The 22,507-nt window shown below is 47.2% G+C and overlaps 2 protein-coding genes across 6 annotated transcripts in view; one reads left to right on the top strand and one right to left on the bottom strand.

The window, feature by feature from the left end:
- The window catches only part of TDP1 (tyrosyl-DNA phosphodiesterase 1), a 53,203-nt gene extending 36,384 nt beyond the window's left edge, over positions 1 to 16,819 (bottom strand). For 2 of the 3 annotated variants that reach the window (XR_009451896.1, XM_059688301.1), the window contains exons 1-6: positions 16,606 to 16,819; positions 13,613 to 14,184; positions 11,512 to 11,555; positions 10,388 to 10,443; positions 6,757 to 6,853; positions 4,091 to 4,125 (exon numbers count right to left, since the gene is read on the bottom strand). Coding sequence is in view for 2 of the 3 variants with exons in the window: in XM_059688301.1 (XP_059544284.1) it covers positions 4,091 to 4,125; positions 6,757 to 6,853; positions 10,388 to 10,443; positions 11,512 to 11,555; positions 13,613 to 14,177 (797 nt within the window). In the remaining variant the exon portion in view is untranslated. The remainder of the gene's footprint in view (positions 1 to 4,090; positions 4,126 to 6,756; positions 6,854 to 10,387; positions 10,444 to 11,511; positions 11,556 to 13,612; positions 14,185 to 16,605) is intronic. The other variant, XM_059688292.1, reaches the window with a different exon arrangement.
- A 1,196-nt stretch (positions 16,820 to 18,015) lies between these two features.
- EFCAB11 (EF-hand calcium binding domain 11) overlaps positions 18,016 to 22,507 on the top strand; it is a 137,877-nt gene continuing 133,385 nt past the window's right edge. For all 3 annotated transcript variants that reach the window (XM_059688330.1, XM_059688320.1, XM_059688339.1), the window contains exons 1-2: positions 18,016 to 18,188; positions 18,932 to 19,027. In XM_059688330.1, coding sequence (XP_059544313.1) covers positions 18,114 to 18,188; positions 18,932 to 19,027 — 171 coding nt within the window. In that variant the 5' untranslated portion in view covers positions 18,016 to 18,113. The remainder of the gene's footprint in view (positions 18,189 to 18,931; positions 19,028 to 22,507) is intronic.

Consider the following 22,507-nt stretch of genomic DNA (forward strand, 5'->3'; position numbering starts at 1 on the left):
GTTCAGTATTGGTTCAAGAAACTTGTTTTGCCATAAGCATGGATGCATGTGGTAGACTGAAAGGTCAAATGTACTTTTTTTGCTTTCTTAAACATATTTTTATTGATTTCAGAGAGGGAGAGAGAAACATCAATGATGAGAGAGGATCACTGATTGGCTGTCTCCTGCACGCCTGCCCGTTCTGGGAATTGAGCCCTCATCCTGGACATGTGCCTTGACTGGAATCAAACTGTGACCTCCTGGTTCATGGGTTGATGATCAACCACTGAGCCACACTGGCTTGGCTCAAAAGCATTTCTTATTGTGGGTCGCAGTTAAAAAGAGTGTGAAAGAGGCTTCATCTTCATGCTCCATAGATGCCACACTTGTCACCAGTGCACCTGGGCTTGAGGTCAGTCTCCCCTTTTTTTTCTCCATTAACTCAAATCAATCCTGGTTGAGTCCTCTCTTCCCCATGGGGCTGCCCCAGGCCTCTAGTCATCAGACACACTTCTCTTACTTTAATAACAGTGAGAGGGAGGGAATACTGTATAAATAAGAGCTTTCCAGCTGAAGTTGCAAGACCTAAGCTCCAGTCTCCACCAGGGAGAAGCGAAACGACCCTAAGTCATTCCATGCCCCAAACCTTGTTGGTTTTTTTGTGTTTTTTTTTTTTTTTTTTACACTTGTATCGTGAAGGATGAAGCCCTTTATACCTCACAGGGTTGCTGTGAGATGAAGTACAGTGTGCACTGAGGTGGGTGTAAAACACTCCCACTCGTCCTTCAGCGCCTTCCTTTCTTTCGTCATCTGCTGTTGGATGGTTTGTAGCTTCCTGCTTGTTTTCTAATTATTTCAGGAATCTAAGCGCTCTCTCTACCCAACCAGAGACTCACTCCTCAAGGCACTAACGCTGCCCTGACTTTTCATTTCTATTGAGGCCAAAATGCTCCTTCATGTTCACTGACGTAAGTCAGTTCACACAGGGGGAAAATAAACAGATGGGTACTGTTTGGACAGGATGGAGCCAGCATAAAATGATGCGGAAAAGAACGTAAGGACAGAGAGTGAGATGTAGCTCCTGCCACACTGAGAACGTGACACGAGCTGGCAAACGGTAAGTGAACGCAGAGCTGAAGAAATGACAGCTGGTGGGCCAATCTTCCCATGTATGACATGTGCGCCCTGAAATCTGGGCAAATTTATGTGCAAAGTTACCAAACTAGCAGCTGACTGTCATTAAGAATAAGCCAGCTATGAATCCATGATACGAGTTTTACAAATATTCCCATTAAGCCCCACTGATCAGGGAAATCAGGCACGAATGTCAGTGAGTTCCGCAAACAGAACCGTGGACAGATCCAGAGAGTCGCTTGCATCCTTTCAGAGATAAAATGGCACATGCCAATCAAGTCACAATTTAAAGTGGATGAAGAATAAGAAATAGGGTCTCCCTCAAAGAACGCTGACCTGCATGTTGCCTATTGTGCTGTGGGGGCAGCGAGAGGGACACGTCCTAAATCTGCAGCTGTTCCTGTGAAGGGCCCGTGTGCCAGGCACCACCCTAGAGGCTCCCCGGGATGCCAGCACGCAGTGCCCACGGTAACTCAGAGCGGGCGCCGTCTCCCACTCCAGCTGCACAGCCTGTGGCTGGAAGACAGTGGTCACAGAATGAGCCAGAGGAAGAGCTTGTTTGGATCAGACATGCGGATCGTCCTCTCACTGCACGTGGCTTCACCATGCCAGGGGTAGGAGTGGGCGAGGTGTGATCGGGGTGAGGACTGAGGATGGGAGTGGAAAGAGGTCTGCCCTGCCATCCTGGGGTCAGCCCATTAGTTCACCTGGCTCCTGGTAGACAGGGAACTGGACGTGGAGCTGCTCTGGCTCCCTCCTTCCCGCCTATGATTCTCAGGGCCATGCGAGCTAACTTTGCTCCTAGTTCTGGGGGAACCGCAACGCTTTAGAATTCTAACGCCTTGTGAGAGACATCCTGGAAGTGTAAGGCATCCTTCAGAGACACGGACAGAGCATGCTTAATGTGCCTCACTGGACTATGGGCTCCTGCAGGACGGCTGCAACAGGTCATTTCCAGCTGCTCTGCACAGAGCCCACACAGGCCTGCTAACATGAGCACCGTCTCCAAGCCACTTCCTACTTACTGTGGCCACTCCACTCCGCCCCGATGGGGAGGCGGTTTCCACCCCTTCACCATGAGCTGCAAGGCTTTCCTCCTTTACTAACTCATGTGTTTGTCTTGCCTCTCTGACCAAAAAGCTAAAAGCTGCAAGAACAAAACCCATTATGTCCCAAACTCGTTATATCCCCAGAGCTGTGTCTCAAGAATATGATAGATATTTAATGAATAATTTCTAAAACATTTTAAAAGGAGCAACGGACAGTGATTACAAGATACGAGTTCAATCTCCTACAAGACTGTCATTTTAACAAAATGCAAACTACACATTCTATATGGTTGGGAAAGGTCCTAATTACTCCCTTAGGCATTTAGGGTGAATCCAGGGGGGTGGGGGGGAGGAGGAGGAATGAATTTGCCAAGTGGTTTGTGTGTTGGGGAGGGCAGGATGAACCACAGGAAACAATGAGTCCATCGGAGCAGCCAGCAAACAAAAACTCCTGTCCCCAGCACTGACCCAGGGAAAACTGCTTATCCGCTTGGGGCCTCTGGTCTATGCAATGAAGGTTCAATTGCACATCCGTGTGTCAGACCCTGGCCAGGCCCGGCACACCCAGCCCTCCTGGACAAAGGCACAGGCTCCGTGACTACTTGCTAGCATGTGGAATACAGAGCGACTCTGTCCTCGAAATGCTGACTGCTGGCACAGAAGGCGTGGCCAGCACAGGGGCCTGGCACCGGGGGCCTGGGGAAGATGCTGAGCCGCCTTACACAATGCCATTCTGTGTCCTCTGCCTGAATTAGCATCCCGTGAGCTTAGTGTGACACACACAACAACTGATCCTGCGGTGCCTGAGTCCACCCTCAACAGCCCTCAGACCCTGTCCTCTATTAGACCGCAGCTTCCAATTAGGGATGGTCGGTAAGTGCCGCAACATTTACTCAAGAGCATCTAAGAGCAGAAAACGTAGGGTCGGTAGGTCTCCTCTACGAAATGGCTCAACTCTTTTAGCTCTGGTTCCTTTTTCTTGAAGCAAACTGGACAATACAGTTTTAAGTGGATAGAGAGAAAGATGAACGTGTGCCCTCATTTCAGGGCACCGTACCATCAGGAAACCGGCGATCACAGGAAGACTCACATTCCCTCTAAGAGATTCCCTTTTGCCCTACACACAGACGCCTGAAGGAACATGCCGGAAGCCGCCAGCTACCCATTTCCACTGATGGTCTAGAAGACAGATGAGGCTCGGTCACATTCACTTCACAAATCCTTCCTAGAGAAACGTGCTTTATAAAAAAAGGCTGAAATAGGGACGACCATGTCTAGTCCTTATTCTCATTTGTAGAACCAATTATGTCAAAGGGCTCAGCAGAAACAGCCGCAGGACTAACCTAAAGCAGGAGCCCAGCGGACATCGGCGCAACGTGCCAAGTAGGAAGTAACACAGGTTCCTCCTGTCTGGTTGGCAGACTTCGGAAGAGCATTTTAGAAGAAATTTCTGAGCTGTCTTGAGCAGGGACAGGCATCAGCCTCTTGAGTTGACACTTTTTGTAAAATAGTTGTTTTTTCAATCACAGGATGAAGCTGACCTAACAATATTCTCTATTTGATGCAACTGAGAATCTTATAAAAGACTCTCTTTAACGTAGTGGAATCCACAGCGCGTTACTGACACACATACAGTCACTCATAACCACAGACCACACACCACAGGATCTATTCTCCTACAGTTTATGTCCTGAACAGAAAAGCAGAAATGGCACCAGGGATTCAGGCTTTTGTGTGGAAAGTATTGTAGCTTCAGGCTGTTAGAAAACAACTCCACTTGCTCCAATTCCTTACTGATAGCATTCCCCCAACATCTCCCCCGCCCCCAGCAAAATCATCACACCCGAATTCCTTCAAGGGCCTTTCTGAATAGCATCCTTTGATCTATTAAAACCATACCCTCTCCCCAGTTCATAAAAATTGCTTACGTGTGGTGTGTTCCAAATGCAATATCCAACTTTGCCTAGGATGAAAAAGAAGTCACTTATTAAAAAAAACTCAATATCCCTACCTATTGGAAATTAAATTAGAAACGGTTCAGGTCTTTTTTTTTTTTTTTTTTAACTGCTTTTACTGCCCTCTAGTGGACAAGCTTTTGATAAACAATACAGCTTTTATAATATCCAGTGAGGATTGTTTTTAAAAACCTTTATTTTTTAAAAAGTTACCCAGAATAACTCAATACTTTCTGCACTTTTAATTATAGTAATTAGAAGTTAAAGAGCCTAATTTCTTTAGTTGTCAAAAACAAATGAGACTCTATGCAAAGTTTTAAAATGAGAAATGTGACTTATAAAGAAATTAACAAATGCAAAAAGTTTTCAGCGCGTATTCAAAAAACACTGAGTGTGGTGGCATCAGAAAGACTTGTGTTGTGATGTTAAAACAGAAGTTTTCTTACATTAGTAACATAACAAGCACTGAAAATAAAGAATATATTAAATCCATTTTCTTGTTACAAAATGATACCTTCACGTATAAATGAGGCGTAAGTGGAGAAGTAAACATTTTATCTAACACCCAGCATAGCAAGACCTTGGTTAAACAGACTATGTCCCAGATATAGGCTAGGAAAGAGTTAAAATAGTAATGTCAAAATAGCAGTTAGGAACACACAAATCCTTGCTCACAACTTTGCATGACTTTGAAAAATATTTAAATCTCCGTGCTTCATCTTACTGCTCTTTCAAATGATGGTGCTGTTGGGGGATTCTGTGTTGTTAGGAGTAAGTGAGAAAAAGTGTTTCAAGCGCGTAGGAACGGGGCCTGTGCTGGCAGTACTGCTACAAGCCCCGCCCACCGGCCACAGGACAGGTGGTGGATCCGTTCGCTGGAGGCAGTGAAGCAACTGAACACACACACAGCGGAGGGCACAGGCCCTGTCCTGGAGATGCTCACGGACAGGTGGCCCGTCACTATCCTCTCACACTCAGCACGTGGGGTGCTCACAGCCCAGCATGCATTTGTCTGGCCACAGAAGAGAGAACAGGGAACTGTATTTGATGTCTTTAAAATTACAAAACTGGAATGAAGACTGCTACTCTGTAAATTGATATTTAGCTGGGAAGAGGAAATGGTCAAGAGACTTGGCTTTTGAGTTTAGTTTTGTTATAAGTTGTTTGATCTGGGGCAAGTCTAAGCACAAAATCAAGATTGATAGTAACTTCAACCGATAATATTTAATGGGCGCTTTTTGGTGCAAATGCACCACATCCCTGTACAACAACCCAATGAAGAACAGCATCAGCAGCCCACTTAACCATGGAGGACTGAGGGTCAGCGATGAGCCCAGGATGACACCGTTAGTACACGGAGAGCTGGGACAGAGCCCAGGCCTCAATCTCCGACCTCTGGCCCCACATGTACAAAACAGAAGTGTTAGCATACACAGATTCTTTGACTGATGTCAACGTCAATAATGCATCTTACAGACAAGGCATAAAGGTATTTCAATAGGCCAGGCTGGGGCCACAAACCTTCTGTACCCCTGACTACATCTGGGAGCTTCTGAACAGCTCTTTGCACAAGGTTTGAAAGACTGCAGCTCGTTCCGCCCTCTAGTGGCCGGTCTGGAGCACACCAGCAGGCACGCCACAATGTCTCCAAAACTTCTCAGGACAAGTAGTCTTTGAAAAACTCGATTTCTATTGATTTAACCACTGTGTTATTTTTTTTAGTCTGATGAGAGCTATCCTACTGCAGTTTAACCTCTCCTGCTTGGGAAAGCAAAAGCAAAACAACTGGATTTTAGGCAATGGCTAAGCTAAGGCTTATCTGTGTAGAAATGAGCTACAGATATGCTGGGAAAAGGAATGCTTTCAAATTCCAACTATAGGAAGTACGTGGTTGAATCACAGTGCTGAGACCCAGGTTTTGAGAGGCACGCTGGCTGACTAGTGGCAACCAGAGGACTGGAAGTTGGGGAGAGACAGGGGATCCATGGTACATCCAATACAACTGAACAACGTGAGACAACTAAGGGAGGTGTCTTCAAACATAAGAACCACCGACACATGCTAGGGGGAGAATTATTGCATGTGCTCCAGAGAGAAAGATAAGGACCAATGTGTGGAAGTCACAAAGAGGAAGGCTGTGATAGTTAATTTTATGTGTCAACTTAGCTAGGCCACAACATCCAGACATTTGGTCAGATGTGGCAGCGAAAGTATTTGTTAGACTAAAACAGATGACCCTCCACAATGTAGGGTGGGCCTTATCCAATCAGCTGAAGGCCTCAAGAGAAAAAAAGACCAACCCTTTCAAGGAAAAGAAAATTTGGTCTCCAGGCTGCCTGTGGACTCAAACACCTGTTCTTCCCTGGACTTTGGACTTGCCAGCAGCCCCTGTACATACAGAGATGTGTATGTTTCCCATAGGTTGTTTCCCTGAAGAACGCCGATACAGAGATATGAGGTCAGCATAAAGAAAAATCTTTCTAACCACAAGGGCTACCTCAGGAAGCAGTCAAGCCAAAGCTAGACAATACCTGTGGGGGATGCGGGAGAGAGGATTCCTGCACTCGGCAGGTAGAAAGATGAAATGTCTCAATTTCCTTCCAACTCTCAGTCCAAGCATAAGGGCAACAGCAGCTTACCTGGCAGAGGGAAACGTTCTGATAAGGCTTGGCCTCGGCGTGCAGGCGAGCCTTAGCTTCTCGCTTGTCGCCGTGCACCAGCAGGATCGGCTTCTTCCTGCAGAGGCCAGAAGTATGTGAAATACATCATTCACAGAGCGGGACTCTCGCCTGGTGAGGGAACACCCGCTTCCTTATCACCCCACACATGCTTCTGGCCTTCGTGGGCTAAAAGGACAGGTCAGTCATCTTCACTGACCAGTTACCGTTCCAATGGGCTCATGGGGTCCAGTCCTGAAGCTCTACTTCGACTCAGAGGGGTTGTGACTCAAGCAAGCCCTTGCTTATGAATCATCTTCTTTGGTCCCAAAGGGCACATAGTTAGCTGTGTCAATATGTTTAAATTCAGATGGATTAAAGACACAATATTACTGTTGTATAGTGTGATGCTCTTCTCTTTCCCTGCTGTTGGGACCTTACCAGGCCTACATTCACCAAGCTCCTACTGTGTGCTAGGTACTGCACTAGACTCCCAGGACACAAGAGTGAACAGGCCCAGGTCCACAGCAGCAGGCAGACTCATTAAAGTGGTTCTATTTCAATGAAACAAAGCCCAAGGTACACTGAAAATGCTGTATTTTTTAATTCCTAAAGGACAACATGAGAATACTCTTCAGGCCTGGCTGGCGTGGCTCAGTGACTGAGTGTTGACCTAGGAACCAGGAGGTCGAAGTTCTATTCCTGGTCAGGGCACATGCCCGGGTTTCGGGCTTGATCCCCAGTGTGGGGTGTGCAGGAGGCAGCCAATCAATGATTCTCTCATCATTGATGTTTCTATCTCTTTCTCTTTTCCCTTCCTCTCTGAAATCAATAAAAATATATTTTAAAAAAGAGAATACTCTTCAAGAATAGATTAAAAGGCTTTTAAGGGAACTATGATCTTCTCCAGTTAATTCAAAGTGAGATAATCCTTAGAAGTCAATATACCTTTACAAGCACACCCAACAAAACAAAAATTGGATTTTTATTCAAGGAACAATCAAGCAAGATGAACAAAGGTAGCTACTTCCACATGTATCAATCACGGTGCAGAATAATTCTCTACCATATGTGAAGGGCAACATGCAACTAAAAAGAAACATTATAGAAAATGCACTTCAGGTACAAGCACCTAGCTAACTAATCCCCATGAACTTTATAACATGTTAGTTCAAATAAAACTAAGAAACCACACCTTCGCAACTTTTTTCTATTTTACAACTAGAAAAACAAGACAGAGAACAAGGTAAGAGGAACTCAAACAGCTACCACCTAGAAATAACTACTGTTATCAGATCATAAGGACTTTCTTAAAAACAAAGAGATTAACCATTACTGACAGAAGTTGAAATCTGCATTAACTCCTTCAAATTTATTGGTTCCATAAACCGCCACAAAAAGGCTGTGATGGTTCATTTTATGTGTCAACTTGACTGGGCCAAGGGGTGTTCATATAAAACATCATTTCTGGGTGTGTCTGTGAGGGTGTTTCTGGATGAGATGGGCCTTTGAATGGGTGGACTCCAATGTGGGGGGCCTCATCCAGTCCACTGGCAGCCCAAGGTAGAAACAAAACGTGGAGGGAGAACTTGTTCTCTCCCTCTTGAGCTAACTGTACTGTATCTCCCGTTGGTGTTTTTCTGGAAAGCCCCTCTATGGCAGTATCTGAATGACGACATAAGGCAGTACAATCTCCAAGATCAGAATTTCTCTCTGTAAATTCCGGATGTTGCCTTAACTTGACATCTAGGTCCTTCCTCCTCCTTACAGCTCCTGATGGCCGGCGTTCCCCAGGAGCACTGAGCAGCGAGTGGGTGTGGGAAGGCAGGACTCTTCCGTCCCCGATCAGTTATGAGAGTCCAGGGGGTACCGGACAAGTTTGTTGGGGGTGGGGGGGTTAATAAAGTACCACAAACCCGGGGGCTTAGAAGCAGGACTTGTCTCTTGGTTCCGGAAACAAGAAGGCTGAGAGCAAGGTGTCAGCAGGGTTGGTTCCCTGTGGGGCTGGGAGGGAAGGGCCTGCTTCAGGCCTGTCCTAGCTCCTGGCGGTGTTCTCCCTGTGTCTGTGTCCAAATTTCTCTTTCTTATGAGGACACCAGTCACATTAGAGTAAGACGCCCCTTAATGACCTCATTTTGATTTGATTATCCCCCCAAAAAGCTACTTCCAAATAAGTCACATTCTGAGGGACGGGGGGGTTGGAACTCCAACAGATCCTTGTTGGGGTGAGACAACTCAACCCGTAACAGATACACAAGGAGTTGTGGTCTATACTTTGGCAACACTTGAAAGGTGTGGCAATTCGATTTCAAGGTCTTTGAGAAGCAAAGGGACGAATAACGAAAAGGTGCCGGTGCAACTAACAGGGACATCTACGGCCAGGAGCCCATGCAGATGGCTCACTGCCTCCTGATGTCCGTTCTCTCCTTTCCTAACAAATCCCGCCCGTAGTCAGACAGGGTGTGCTCAGCAAAACCTCATTTACAGCCTCTTTCAGAGCCAGTCATCGTCCTGTGACTGCCGCTCAATGAAATATAAGCAGGTGTTCGGTGGGACTTCAGGAAGGCTGCTCAGAGGGGGCCCGGCTGGGATGTGGCCCTCTCATCCTTCTCCCCTTTCTCCTTCCTGCCACCTGGAACACAGACCGGGGATCCGGAGCTCCAGGTGCCATCCTGGACCGCAAGGTGACTCAGAACTAAAGTCACATGTGGGGGCAGCAGGACAGAAAGACAGAAAGGCTAATTCTCTGAGAACCATGACGGCCCCCAATCCAGGCTCTTAAATGTCTACCTCGTGGACTTCTTAGGTTGGAAAAATTTTTTCTTTCTTGTTTAAGCTGCTGTTATTTTGGGTTTTCTGTCACATGCAGCTAAAATGAATGCTATGGGTCACAGGCCAAATACAAGCCCTTGAGTGCCAGCGCCCTGGGAAATTTCAATGGCCTTTCATCTACTGTTAATGATTTCCACCATCTGGTTCCTAAACGAACCCAGGACTCTGAGGACCTGACAATCATTCTTCCTGCGTGTGCATTCCTCGGCCTCACTTGCTGTTATGGAGCCTGCCGTGTAAATGTGTTAGAAACCAGGATGGCGCACGTCACTGTGCGATGCTGTTCAGTCTGTATTGCTGGACCCCAGGCTGAGGAACTCCAGGAGACAGGCTGAAACCCATCACCTTCATCACCTGAGTAAGGGAAGGCCCTGGGACCCCTTTATTAACTCAAACTACAAGGAGAATCATTTAGGAAGTGATTCTCAGAACAGTGTTGATGTGCCAAGTAATGCCTGGCACGCTGGCCATGGGTGGGCTGGGCAGTGGGGGGAGGGGACAGGGCAGCACTCTTTTCCTTCACTCTAACACTGGACACAAAGTTCTCTTATGTGGGATGGAAGTTGTCCTGATCTACTTTTGGACAGAGAAATGGAGGAAAATGGTCAAATCTGTATAAGGAATACAGGTGATTAGCTAGAATAGAAAAAAAAAAAATGCTGTTTTCCCAGTGTTTGTATGATCTGGATGGTTTCAAAAGATGTTCAATAAAGATGGCCGGCAGCTGCCTGAGAAGCACAGATCTTGTGTTTTAATGCCATCTATCGTCCCGGGGACTCACCTGAACTCTTGTGGATACTGTCTTACGAGCCAGTCCACGTCAAAACAGTAGTTAAACTAGATGGGGGGAAAGAAAAGCCAGTCAGTCACGGGGGACTTAGCCAGGCAGTCTATACGGAGAGCTGGGTGGTTACTTGATTGAAAGAAACTCTAAAATAATGATGAACTACATGTTTTATTTATAAGCCCAGACAGTTCTGCCACAATACTCATAAACCAACCTGCGATACGCCTTGAAGGGAACGCATGGCTCAGGGGGGTCTGAATCAATGGAGGAGCCTATGAGAAAGCAGGTTCGAGGGCAATTATGTCTGCGTGCTTGGCGGCGTTTGTATTTGCTATTTCTGAGGGATCTCTGATTAATTTAAACAAAAGGGCTTATAAATGTGTCCCTTTCCCCCTTGGTGATTAAAAAAAGGACTTTTAGAAGAGACCATCCACTTTCAGCCTAACTTAGGAGCTAGTCTTGCAAACAGGCATTTGGGACTGGACGTTCACTAGGCTTACGATTACAGCTGAACCCCCAGGGTCTGGACTGGACTTACCCAGGGGGGCTCCTCCCCACACCTGAGTGGTCCTCCACCCTCCTGGACAGAGTGACTCGATCCCCCCGAGGTTTTATCTGGAGGCCAAGCCAAACATGAAAGGCGCAGAAAGCTTTGCTTTCTCCAGGGAAGTGACCTTTTTCCTGACCATTTACTGGACACTCTGGAGCATTAAAGTGATTTGTCAACACACAGGGACCAGCTCTGTGGGGCAGGAGCAACCACACATGCAGAAAGAAGCAGCCATACTTTTAGTCACTTTTGTTGGGTAGGTGCAGGAGATGTCTTACTTTTCTCAATCAGACTTGACTTGGCTTTCACCTCTCCACCCACAGCTCTTTGGGGGTCGCACCAGAGTGCCATGAGATTATCAGTGTTCCCAAACCAAGTCCCTGGGGCTGAAATTTTTTTCAAAGTGACTTCTTAGCCAGTCCCTGTAGCCCCATCCAGAGCCAGGAGCCCACTGGTAGTGGCATCCCCCTTCCATCTCGGGGACCCTGCACAGGGCTCACTCCTATTTTCTCATGGAGTTGTTTAATTATCTGTCCCCTTTCATCCAAAAAAACAATCGCAAACTCACCTGTGCTGAAGATACAAGTGTCCCAAATAGAGGAGATAAAATATCTGTGAAGATCAAACATTTAAACATAATTCATATTTTGAAAGACATTTTCTAGCAATAATAATCACAACTGACTTAATCGTCACTGATGCTCAAAAAATTAGCTTAGAAAACTGTGAACTGAAAAATTACTACAAAGCTAGGCTTTAGTTCCCTAACGTTCAAGAGAAAATTTCCCTGCGCTGTTTGCTAATACTTATTATGTATTCTTTAATAAAATACAGTGCAAAATTTGCCCTGACTGGTTTGGCTCAGTGGATGGGGCGTCGGCCTGCGGACTGAGGGGTCCCGGGTTTGATTCCGGTCACGGGCATGTGCCTTGGTTGTGGGCACGTCCCTGGTGGGGAGGCGGCTGATCGACGTTTCCCTCTCATCGATGTTTCTGACTCTCTGTCCCTCTCCCTTCCTCTCTGTAAAAAATCAATAAAATATTTTTAAAAATAAATAAATAAAATACAATGCAAAATTAAAAAGCTACAACGTCGATACTGGATGAGCGGTCAGTTTTAGAAGCTGACAATAAGGACAATAATGATGCATGCTGTCCTTCTTTTCAGATCTCTGAACTTTTACCACCCTCATGTACTCCCTCAAGTCCCTACCAAGTAAGCTCCCCAACCCAGGACTAACTCACTTTCTGTGAAGGCAAGGACAGAGGCACCCACAGCTCTAAGCTGTGGACACCCTACTGATGCTGTGGAGTTAGCATCAGATCCCATAGGTGAAGGACTCAGTCCTACAGGACTGCCCCCACCTCAGATGCCAATCACAAGTCCAGACCTCCTGTACTTCTGACTATAACTTGAGGGTTCCCATGATCCCCTCCTCAGGTTCGATAATTTGCTGAAAAGTCTCCCAGAAGTCAGGAAGGAACTTTGCTTACTAGATTCCTGGTTTATTATAAAAGGATACAACTTGGGAACAGCCAGGTGGAAGAGATACATAGGCTGGAGTGATGAAATCATGGCCAGTAGTGATTAACTCAACCTCCAGTCCTGCTCCTCTCCCTGGAGGTGAAGGATGAGGCTGAAAGTCCCAACTCTGATCACATGGTTGGTTCACTGGGCAACCAGCCCCCATTCTTAGGGGCTTTCCAAAAGTCACCTCATTAACATAAACCCAGGTGTGGCTGAAAGGGGCTTGTTATGAATGACAAAACACACTTCTTTGGCCTTTAATTACTTTGGAGTTACCCTAGGACAAAAACCAAATATAGCCAGGGATGAAGACCAAATACATGTATAGAACAATATGACACACGCACCTCAGGGAATAATCAAAGCAACCAAAGGCAATCTTTTGGTTCAGAACGGGAACACCTATTTGCATTCTGGCATTGTCTTTTTGCTTCTTTACCGGAAACCAAAACCAGGGTTCCAAGTAGCAGTTCTCAAACTTGACTGGGCATTCGTATTCCCTACGGGGTTAGTTACAACAGGCTGCAGAGCCTTGCTCCCAGGGAATCCGGGTGGGGCCGGGAACATGCATTTATAACAGGTTTTAGGGGATGCTGATACTGCTGATCCAGGGACCAAAGAGAACTGCTGTTGTCAAGTATTTGCTACTTCATTAGTAAAGTGTTACTGATCAAGTTTGATCTCTAAGTTAACAGTTAAAAACAATTTTAAACATTGCACTAAATATTCCAAAGCATTGCTCTACAGGGCCTGAGAAACATCCTCTGATCGCCTAAGTCCGTGGTCGGCAAACTGCGGCTCTTTGGCCCCTTGAGTGTGGCTCTTCCACAAAATACCACGTGCGGGCACGCATGTACAGTGCGATTGAAACTTCGTGGCCCATGAGCAGAAGTCGGTATTTTGTGGAAGAGCCACACTCAAGGGGCCAAAGAGCCGCATGTGGCTCCCGAGCCGCAGTTTGCCGACCACTGTCTAAGTGAACAGTTTGCTGTCAACTCCCTGCATTTGCTGTCAAATGCTCTTTTTCCGTTTCCTGGGAGTGATTAAGTCCATGATGATCTTGGAGACCATTCTAGCTAACCTTGTGCTTTCACCCGAGGGGCCCTCTCACGTGACTCCGGACACCAGCACCCCGTACTTACCCTTGATGTGGAGGGCTCCAGAGTTATACTTTGGCTTGATTCCTGAGACTCTAGTGAGGTAGAATTGGAAGGGGTTCCCTTTATCCAGCATGTCCCAAATGTCCTGGCCTTCCCCAGACGTTTCGTACTCGTCTTCGACCTCTGTGAGCGTGGGGCGGGCAGGAGGGCCATGACTTCCAGCCCTTGGGGCGGCACTTTGTGTGGGAGGGGAGAGGCCTTTCTCCTCTTTGGGGGCCACTTTCTCAGCTGCCGTCAGCTGCGTCTCTGGTGGCAGCTCATCGTCACTGCTGGAGAGACACCAGCCCAGGTCTTCCTGGGAACCACTCTTCTGCTTCTTGGGAGGTGAAACTTCTGAAACCCCATCTGTGTTGCTGAATTTCAGGGGTGACACCTTCCTCCTGTGGGCGGCTTTCCGAGCCTCGGAACAGGTGTACCTTGGCTCACAGGCTGCTTCCTGCCCAGCGTGGAGGAGAGAGGTAGACGGCTTGTCCGGTTTGGGCTTCTCCTCCTCACTTTCATCACTGCTGGATATCGTCCATCTCCCATAATCACCTTCCTGAGACATGATACTTCTGGAAATGAAAGGTGGAAATATCGTTATTTCCCATTCCCCAGGCCACTGGCAAACTACCTCTACTGCTCTTGAAGTTCCTGTCCTGTGAGCGACTGGAACACATACAGCGCACTGACACCTACCAGATGCTAAGCCCCGTAACCAACATCATCATGGACTTAATCACGCCCAGGAAAAAGAAAAAGAGCATTTGACAGCAAACTGAACAGCTTTGCAGGTGTTCTCAGGCACATTACCAGGATCGGCTATGGAATTTGGCAAAGAAAGCGACAGCAAAAATCCTGGTCACCCTCTCTCCTCTCCCCTAGTCTTTCAATCTAGACCTCGTTCTTAGATGGGGGTTGAGCCAAAGCCCAAAACAAAACAAAAATGTTCATTGTTGACCCTGAAGCTTCCAACTGGTCGCTGGGATTAAGGCCAATTTAAGGAATTTCAGGAGTAATTCTAAGCATGCTTAAATTTTTTTACAGTCAAATTGGAACTTACACAGCTATTCCTCACTGAAGCATGGAGCCCAGAGGACTTTAGTGATTATTTCTTACTTCCCCAAAGATAAGCGACTTACCATAATCTTAAAGCCCTCAATGATCTGTCAAACCTCAGAGGGAAGGTAGGGGAGGGTGAGGGTAAGGGGTAGAGATCAACCAAAGGACTTGTATGCATGCATATAGGCCTAACCAATGAACACAGACATCAGGGGGGTGAGGGCATGAGTGGGAGGGGGGTAGGGGACAATGGGGAGATAAGGAGACATATGTAATACCTTAATCAATAAAGAAAAAAAGAGACAGTGATCTATTCTGTCTATACATTATCTAGAAGTACTTCCATGAGGACCCAGCTAACTTCATAATTATCTTACTGGCCTGGCCCTAAATCGAACTGCTAAAACCTGCAGAGAAAGAACTTGTACTGAAGCAAAACACTTTTACTTTGTGAACCACACTGGGTAATTTCTACTTTCTTTATCTGACAAGAGGAAAACTGATGCCAAGGAGGATGAAAATCTAAAGACATTCTCCCACCAACTGCCAACTTGAAATGTTAGAGCTTTTATATTAAGGATTTAAACAATTTGTGGACGCAAATGAGTACTCCTCTTAAAGCTGCTAGCTCTTCCTCCCCCCCTCCCGCCTCCAACCAGCTGGGGGAACTCTGTAATGCTTCCAGCTGCTTCTCTTTATGGATCCTGCAGATCATCAGGAGGGTCTGGGAGTGAGGCTCCTCAATTGAGGCCGGGTGTGGCCAGCAGTGGACAAACATGGGTCCCGATTTCAAATCCAGTCATTGCCAGGTGGTCAAGGTGCACTCATACAGGTTCCTTAACTGCTGAACCTCAGTTTCCTCCTCTGTAAAAGGGGTACCATACCTACCTCCCAGAGTTCATTCATTCAACAAATACTTACTGAACAGCTGCTATGTGCCAAGCACTGGGAATTAAAAGTTAACCACATACAGACGGGTTCTGCCCTCGGAGGACTAATACTTCAGGGGGAAAGAAACAGACCAACACAAAAATAAACAAACAAAAAAACACCCAAGGTATCTTTACAGGCATTCCTTACATATTACAGGCATGAGACAGAATCAGGGCTGTCCTTTCTCTGGAACACTCTGAACAAGCAATATTTAAGTGAGACCTGAGGGATGAGAGGAACCCGCGGGGGTGGGGTGAAGCGGTATTCCAAGGAAAGGAAACCCAACCTGCAAAGGCCAGGAGGCGGGAACGAGGCTGTAATCAATGCAAGAGCAGAGGGAAGGACTTGGGCAAGGAATACAATGGCCCAGGGTGAAGGGGGTGGGGAAAGGGAGGAGCAAGGCGTGCTCAAGACACCGGATTTTATTCTAAGAACAAAGGGGCGCCACTGGGAGGGTTTTAATAAGCAGGGGAGCTCCTTGGTCCAACTGACCCCTTAAAAAGTATTCCGTTCCTTGCAAGTCTGGGTGGGGAATGGTTTGGAGGGAGACGGAAGTCGAACTGAAGGGGCAGCCGCATGGGCTCGGGATGCAGACTGATGCAGGCGGTGGGGATGGAGCGAGGGGGTTCGGGGTACGTTTGGGAAGTAATGACAGCTGCTGACTTTTCTGCGCGCTTACCTCGGGCCAGGCACAATCCGCAGCGCCTCACCAGGGACTAACTCACTTCCCTCTCACACGTCTACGCCGAGTACCACGACGGGTCCCATTTGTGGAGAAACTGAGCCCAGAAGGGTTACATGCCTGGTGTCGGGGGAACGCGCGCGCCACGTGCCCAGCTGTCACCCCTAACAGCCGAGACCACCCACGCACTCCGTGGAGCGGGGGGACAAGAACCCGCGCGCGGGGGGGCCCCCCCCGCAGGACTCGGGTCGCAGCGCCTGCCGCTCGCGCCCAAGAGGTACAGTTACTGGAGGAAGTCGAGGCCCTGCAGGGGCCCTACCTCGTGTCTTTACGGGATGCTCCGCTTCCAGCCCCGCCGAGCACTCACGTCTTCCCGGGATCCGAGCGGCCCGCGCACCGCGACCCGGCCGGACAGAGCAGGATCGCAGGTCCAGCGCCGGCAGCGTCCAGAGGCTCCCGAGCCCGCGGCCACTCGTTCCCGCCCCGCCACGGCCGCCGGCGCCTGCGCGCCGTTCAAACTCTACGGGACCAGCGCGCACCTCGCGGCTGCGGCTCGGCCCCTTCCACTTCCGGGACGCCCGCCGCTGGGTCCTAAAGACCGCCGTGTCCAGAGGGGCTGCCTGGAGCTCTCCCAGGAGGAGGCGAGGGAGACCTGGCTGCCTAGTCTTCGCTCACCTCCTGGCCACTCCCTCAAACAAAAACAAAAAATCGGAGGGAGAAAAAGAATTGTTACCTCCCTCTATCTTAATTAGCAAAGCTCGTCCTATTTACAAGGATTCTCACGGACAGCCTCAGGCTCCCAGGGCTGGAGGCTGCTGCTGGTGGTGGTGGTGGTGGATAGATGTTCAAAGGCAGAGAGAGGACCAGCTGAGGTTCGAGGCAGCTGAGGGCTGAGACCTGTCCCCCGGGAGAAGCGGGCTTGCCTGGGGCGTACATTGTAAAACCTGTTGTGAAATAAAAAGTTAAATGAGCTCCCCTCGGACTGGGACTCGAATGACTGTTTCTTAGTTGAAACTCGGGCTCGAATGCCGTGCTTGTGTGCCTGTGTGTGTGTGTGTGTGTGTGTGTGTGGTTTTTAATCTTTCTGATTTGCCAGAAGAAAAGGATCTAAGATAAACGCCTTTGCAAAACGCAACCCTCTCCACATTCCTTGTCTTTAATAAGGATGTTTGCTCTGGAATTTGGGGTCAGTGCTGTTTATGCTACTTATTCTCGCGGTTTCTTTCATATCAAGCTCCTCCGCCTGGGGACTGAATGAAGTGACTTGCGTAAATGTGCTCAGGGTTCACTCGGTTCGTCTGCTTTGCGCCGGGCCTCGTGCTGGGTGCTGGGGCTACCGAGAGGGCACCACTGATCCCGGCGGGCTCGACCCCAGTGACTTGCTGATGTGCACGCGAATCCTAGACTTGGTTCTTTTTGTTTCGTTCCTACTATGCTTTGTTCACACTCCTTTTGTGTCTCGTGATAGTTAGCACAATGCTGTAGATCAAAATTACCAACAGTCATTTATTGCGAGGTGTGAGGGCCGAGAATGAGAAGAATCATTGAATCAGCACCGGGTGAGCTACTCCCCAGCGGCGCGCGCGGAGTTAAGGGGGCCAGACTGGGCGGGGCCTAGCGCCGGGGGCGGGCCCGGGAGCCTCTCCGCCATAGGCTGCTCCGGGGAAACGTTATAAACAAAGCGTTTGGCCAATAGAACTGCGGGACGGGCCGTCCAATGGGAGAAGACATTGGAGGTGCCCGGCCACTTTCAGCTTCCAGATCCGCAGTGTGTGCGGCGGGTGGTCTGCAGCTCTGACTCCTGAGGTCCCTGCTTTGACCGTCGCGATGTTTTTCTCCGACGCCGGGGCCCGGCCACGCACGTGGGAAGCCAGCCCTTCGGAACACAAGAAATGGGTGGAAGTAAGTGTCTCGGATTTTAACTTGATTCGGAACGCCCACTTGGGTCTGACCGAGCCGCGGTGCAAAGGGACGTTGTTAATGACTGAGCCTAAGGCTGCACAGCTTGGCCTCCAGTCCTGGGTTCTGGCTGCTAGTCCGTCTTTTTCGTCCCTGCTACACAGTCCATTAAGTCATCTGCATCTCTCCTTCCGCCTTTCAAAGCAAGCCCCTTTGACTCACCTTCCTGATTCTAGGACCGAATGTTGGGTTGAAATTATCCTAAGAGTCTAAAGGAATTAACTTGTGTCAGTTTAGCGATTAAGTCGTTGGAACTCTGGAGGGGCATATTTTAGCCCAATCATTAAGATTTCTGGAGAATTAAAAGTAGGATAATGAGCCCTGACTGGTTTGGCTCAGTGGATAGAGCGTCGGGCCTGCGGACTGAAGGGTCCCAGGTTCGATTCTGGTCAAGGGCATGTACCTTGGTTGCGGACATAACCCCAGTGGGGGCGTGCAGGAGGCAGCTGATCGATGTTTCTCTCTCATCAATGTTTCTAACTCTCTATCCCTCTCCCTTCCTCTCTGTAAAAAAATCAATAAAAATATATTAAAAAAAAATAAAAGTAGGATAATGAAACTCCATTTCCGAGCCTACTGGTGGGCCGAGTTTTAGATTTTGGACGTTCAAATGTAATATAAGCTGGTAATAAAAATAATAGAACAAACGGTTTCGGCCTGAACTACAGATATTTAATGTTCTTTAGGTATTCAAAGCATGTGATGAAGATAACAAAGGCTATCTAAGCAGAGAGGACTTCAAAGTTGCGGTTGTAATGCTGTTTGGATACAAGCCCTCCAAGGTACAGCTTGCTTTATTTGGGGGTGGGGCTGACAATAGAACGATCCTACTGGTGAATGGATCCTAATGGTTATGCCTATGATGTTTATAAAATTAATTGCTGCCTCCTAAGCAGTTTCAGAGATGTGCCCAGTGCTGAATTTTACTTTTTTCTTCAGAACCCAATTCAGGGGTGAATTGGAAAGCTATCTCACAACCAGACTGCTAATTATTATAATAAATATGAGATGCTAGAAAGGTGTGAAGAGGGAAGGCTGGCAGGGGTGGTGTTGGTAATAGGAATTCACAGAGGAAGTGACATGCAGGTTGGTTTTGAAATTTAAAAAATATTTTTGTTTGTTTAAATTATAAAAGTAATACATGGCCCCGGCCGGCCGGCATGGTTCAGTGGTTAAGCTTTGACCTATGAACCAGGGGGTCACGGTTGGATTCCCGGTCAGGGCACATGCCTGGCTTGCAGGCTCAATTTCCACTGTGGAGTGAGCGTGCAGGAGGCAGCCGATCAATGATTCTATCTCATCATTGATGTTTCTCTCTCTCTCTCACTCTCCTTCTTGGAAATCAATTTTTTTAAAAAAAATACACGAACAACTAAAAAATTCAAACAGTGCAGAACAGTGTAAAGATGAATGTAAAATCCCCTTTCTCCTGTGGAGGAGAAAGAGACCACATGCTAACCTGACAAGCTCAGGGAAGGCCTGGTCTTGCAAACTCAAAGACCTAACGCCGTGGTCGGCAAACCGCGGCTCTTTGGCCCCTTGAGTGTGGCTCTTCCACAAAATACCACGTGCGGGCGCGCATGTACAGTGCGATTGAAACTTTGTGGACCATGCGCAGAAGTCGGTATTTTGTGGAAGAGCCACACTGAAGGGGCCAAAGAGCCACATGTGGCTCTCGAGCCGCGGTTTGCTGAGCCGCAGTTTGCTGACCACTGACCTAACATAAGGATGGTCTGAAATTAAAACTTCAAGTAAAAGCAGTTTATAGTAGGTACTCACTTCCTAAGCCTGACAAAGGTCAGTCTTTACCTTGACTGTATTTCTTTTTTCATCTAAAATAACATACCTGTGAAATGTCAGGGTAACTTGTAACTTCCCTTTTTCTGGACCCCTCAGGCCACAACCAAAGGCATGAGGGCTCCTGGACACAGACCACAAATCCCTTCATTGTTATTGAGTTAATTGTTGACTGTTAACTATCCTACACCCACCTAAGTAAAAGAAGTAAGTGCCTGTCGTTTTACTTTTTATCCAATCCTAGAAGTTTCCCCTCATCCTTTGACTGTAATATATAAAACAAGGTTAATAGCTGTCATTCTCCAGAGCATTATCCCAATACGTGGAGATTCTGCTTCACAGCAATTGTCAACAGTTTGGCTCAAATAAACTCACAAAAATTGTTTGCAGGTTTGAATGTTTTGTGTGTGTGTGTGTGTGTGTGTGTGTGTGTGTTTACATTAACACTCCCTACTAGAGGGTCCCACTCTTAGGGGTTACCATTATTAAGTTTCTTGTGTATCATTCCAAGATTTTCTGTGCAGGACCAACATATACATGCATAGCAGTCTTTGAAAACATAACTTTCTTTTTTGTCTTATCAATAGTTGAACATAAAAGCACACACCATCACCACATTTTTTTAAAAAAGTTGCATTGTATTTTCATTAGCCAGTTTCCTGTTTTTGGTCATTTAGATTCTTTCCCTTGTTTTCGTTCCTACAAACATTGCTGCTCTGAGCATCCTTTTATATCTATATCTGTGCTTGTGGATGCACATCTGTGGGATTAATTCCCAGAAGTACAATTCCTAGGTACATTTGAAATTCTGTTGGATATTAGTCTCCAGGAAAGGTTGCATTAATTCACGAATAATAAGGGTTGAGCTGAATTTCAATGAATCTCCTACTCTAGCAGGGCAAGTTTCCTATCCTCCCCCACCCCAATCTTTTTTTTAAAATTTAAAATATATATATATTTTTTATTGATTTCAGCGAAGAAGGGAGACGAGAGAGAGAGAGAGAGAGAGAGAGAGAGAGAGAGAAATATCAGTGATGAGAGAGAATCATTGATCAGCTGCCTCCTGCACACCCCCCACTGGGGATCAAGCCTGCAACCCGGGCATGTGCCCTGACTGGGAATTGAGCCATGACCTCCTGGTTCAGAGGTCGACACTCAACCACTGAGTCACATCAGCGGGGTTCCCACCCCCCATCTTTGTGCTGCTCCTCTTACCTATTACATCACATTCTAGAAATGAATTCTTGTTACGCTGCTGAACTGGAATTAATCAGAGACAAGACCTTGTCCAGGATTAACACATTTCACTGCAGTCATCAAGCAGAGGGACACTCAGGACTCTGCCTGAACTGCTCTCCGTCAGAGCCTCGTGAGACCAAACTCAGCAATCTCTGACCCACTGTTGCTCATGAGTGGCACTACCTGTCAGATTGCAAGCTCAGTGAGGCCAGGGACCATGTGATGTCCACTTCTCCACCCTTCGTTATGCTTAAATGCATCACAACTTCACAGCAAACATGGTGTGTTGACACAAATAGGTCCCCTGAATAGCCCAGATGGGTTCACAGTGGTTCGGCTACCAGGGGATGTTAGTTACAGAGCTCAGAGAAGGAGGGCTGGCTCCCAGAAACTGCAGCGCTCCTGTTTACCTGCAGGCATTTCAGCTGGAATTTTAACGGAGCTAAGCAGACTCAGCCTTTGAAGCAATGTGTTTAACCTGGTTCAGCTGGAAAGAAATCAGGTCTCCTGCCTTTCTCACCCTGTGTCTACTTAGGTGGCTTTAATTTTAGAACCTCAGTGGGAAACTTAATGATAGTGATGTGGTAACGTATGTATGTATGTACACTCCATGACACTTAACAGACGTTAGCTTTTATTTTCGAACTTGATTGAGGTTTTGGATTTTGTTGTTGATGTTGTTAATCCTCACTGGAGACTATTTTTTCCATTGTTTTTTTTTTTTTTTTTAAGAGAGAGTGGAAAGGAGGGAGGGAGGGGGAGACAGAGAGAGAGAGAAACATGGATGTGAGGGAGACACATCGATCAGTTGCCTCCTGCATATGCCCTGACCTGAGCCAAGTATCAAACCTACAACCCAGGCACATGCCCTTGACTGGGAATCAAACCCTTGACTCCACCCTTCAGTGTGCAGGCTGATGCTCTAACCCCTGAGCACACCGGCCAGGGCTGGATTTTATTTTTTAATCTAATGAAATATTTATTGACTGCAGATTACTAAACAGTAAAGTACTGATACAGTAAATCACCTATGTACTTAATCATTTGTACAGTGAAGTTTTATTAAAGAAGTAACACTCATGTGTACCCTTGGTAAAATTTAACAGGTTTTTACTTTTATACTGGGTTGAGGTTTGGGGTTTTATTTTTGAGTATTGCTTTTGAGCAAATATTTACTGAATGCAGGTTATGAAGCAGTAAAATGCTTATGTAATAAGTCACTTATA

This window comes from Myotis daubentonii, chromosome 1, assembly GCF_963259705.1.
Source record: "Myotis daubentonii chromosome 1, mMyoDau2.1, whole genome shotgun sequence".
In the NCBI taxonomy this organism is placed as follows: domain Eukaryota; kingdom Metazoa; phylum Chordata; class Mammalia; order Chiroptera; family Vespertilionidae; genus Myotis; species Myotis daubentonii.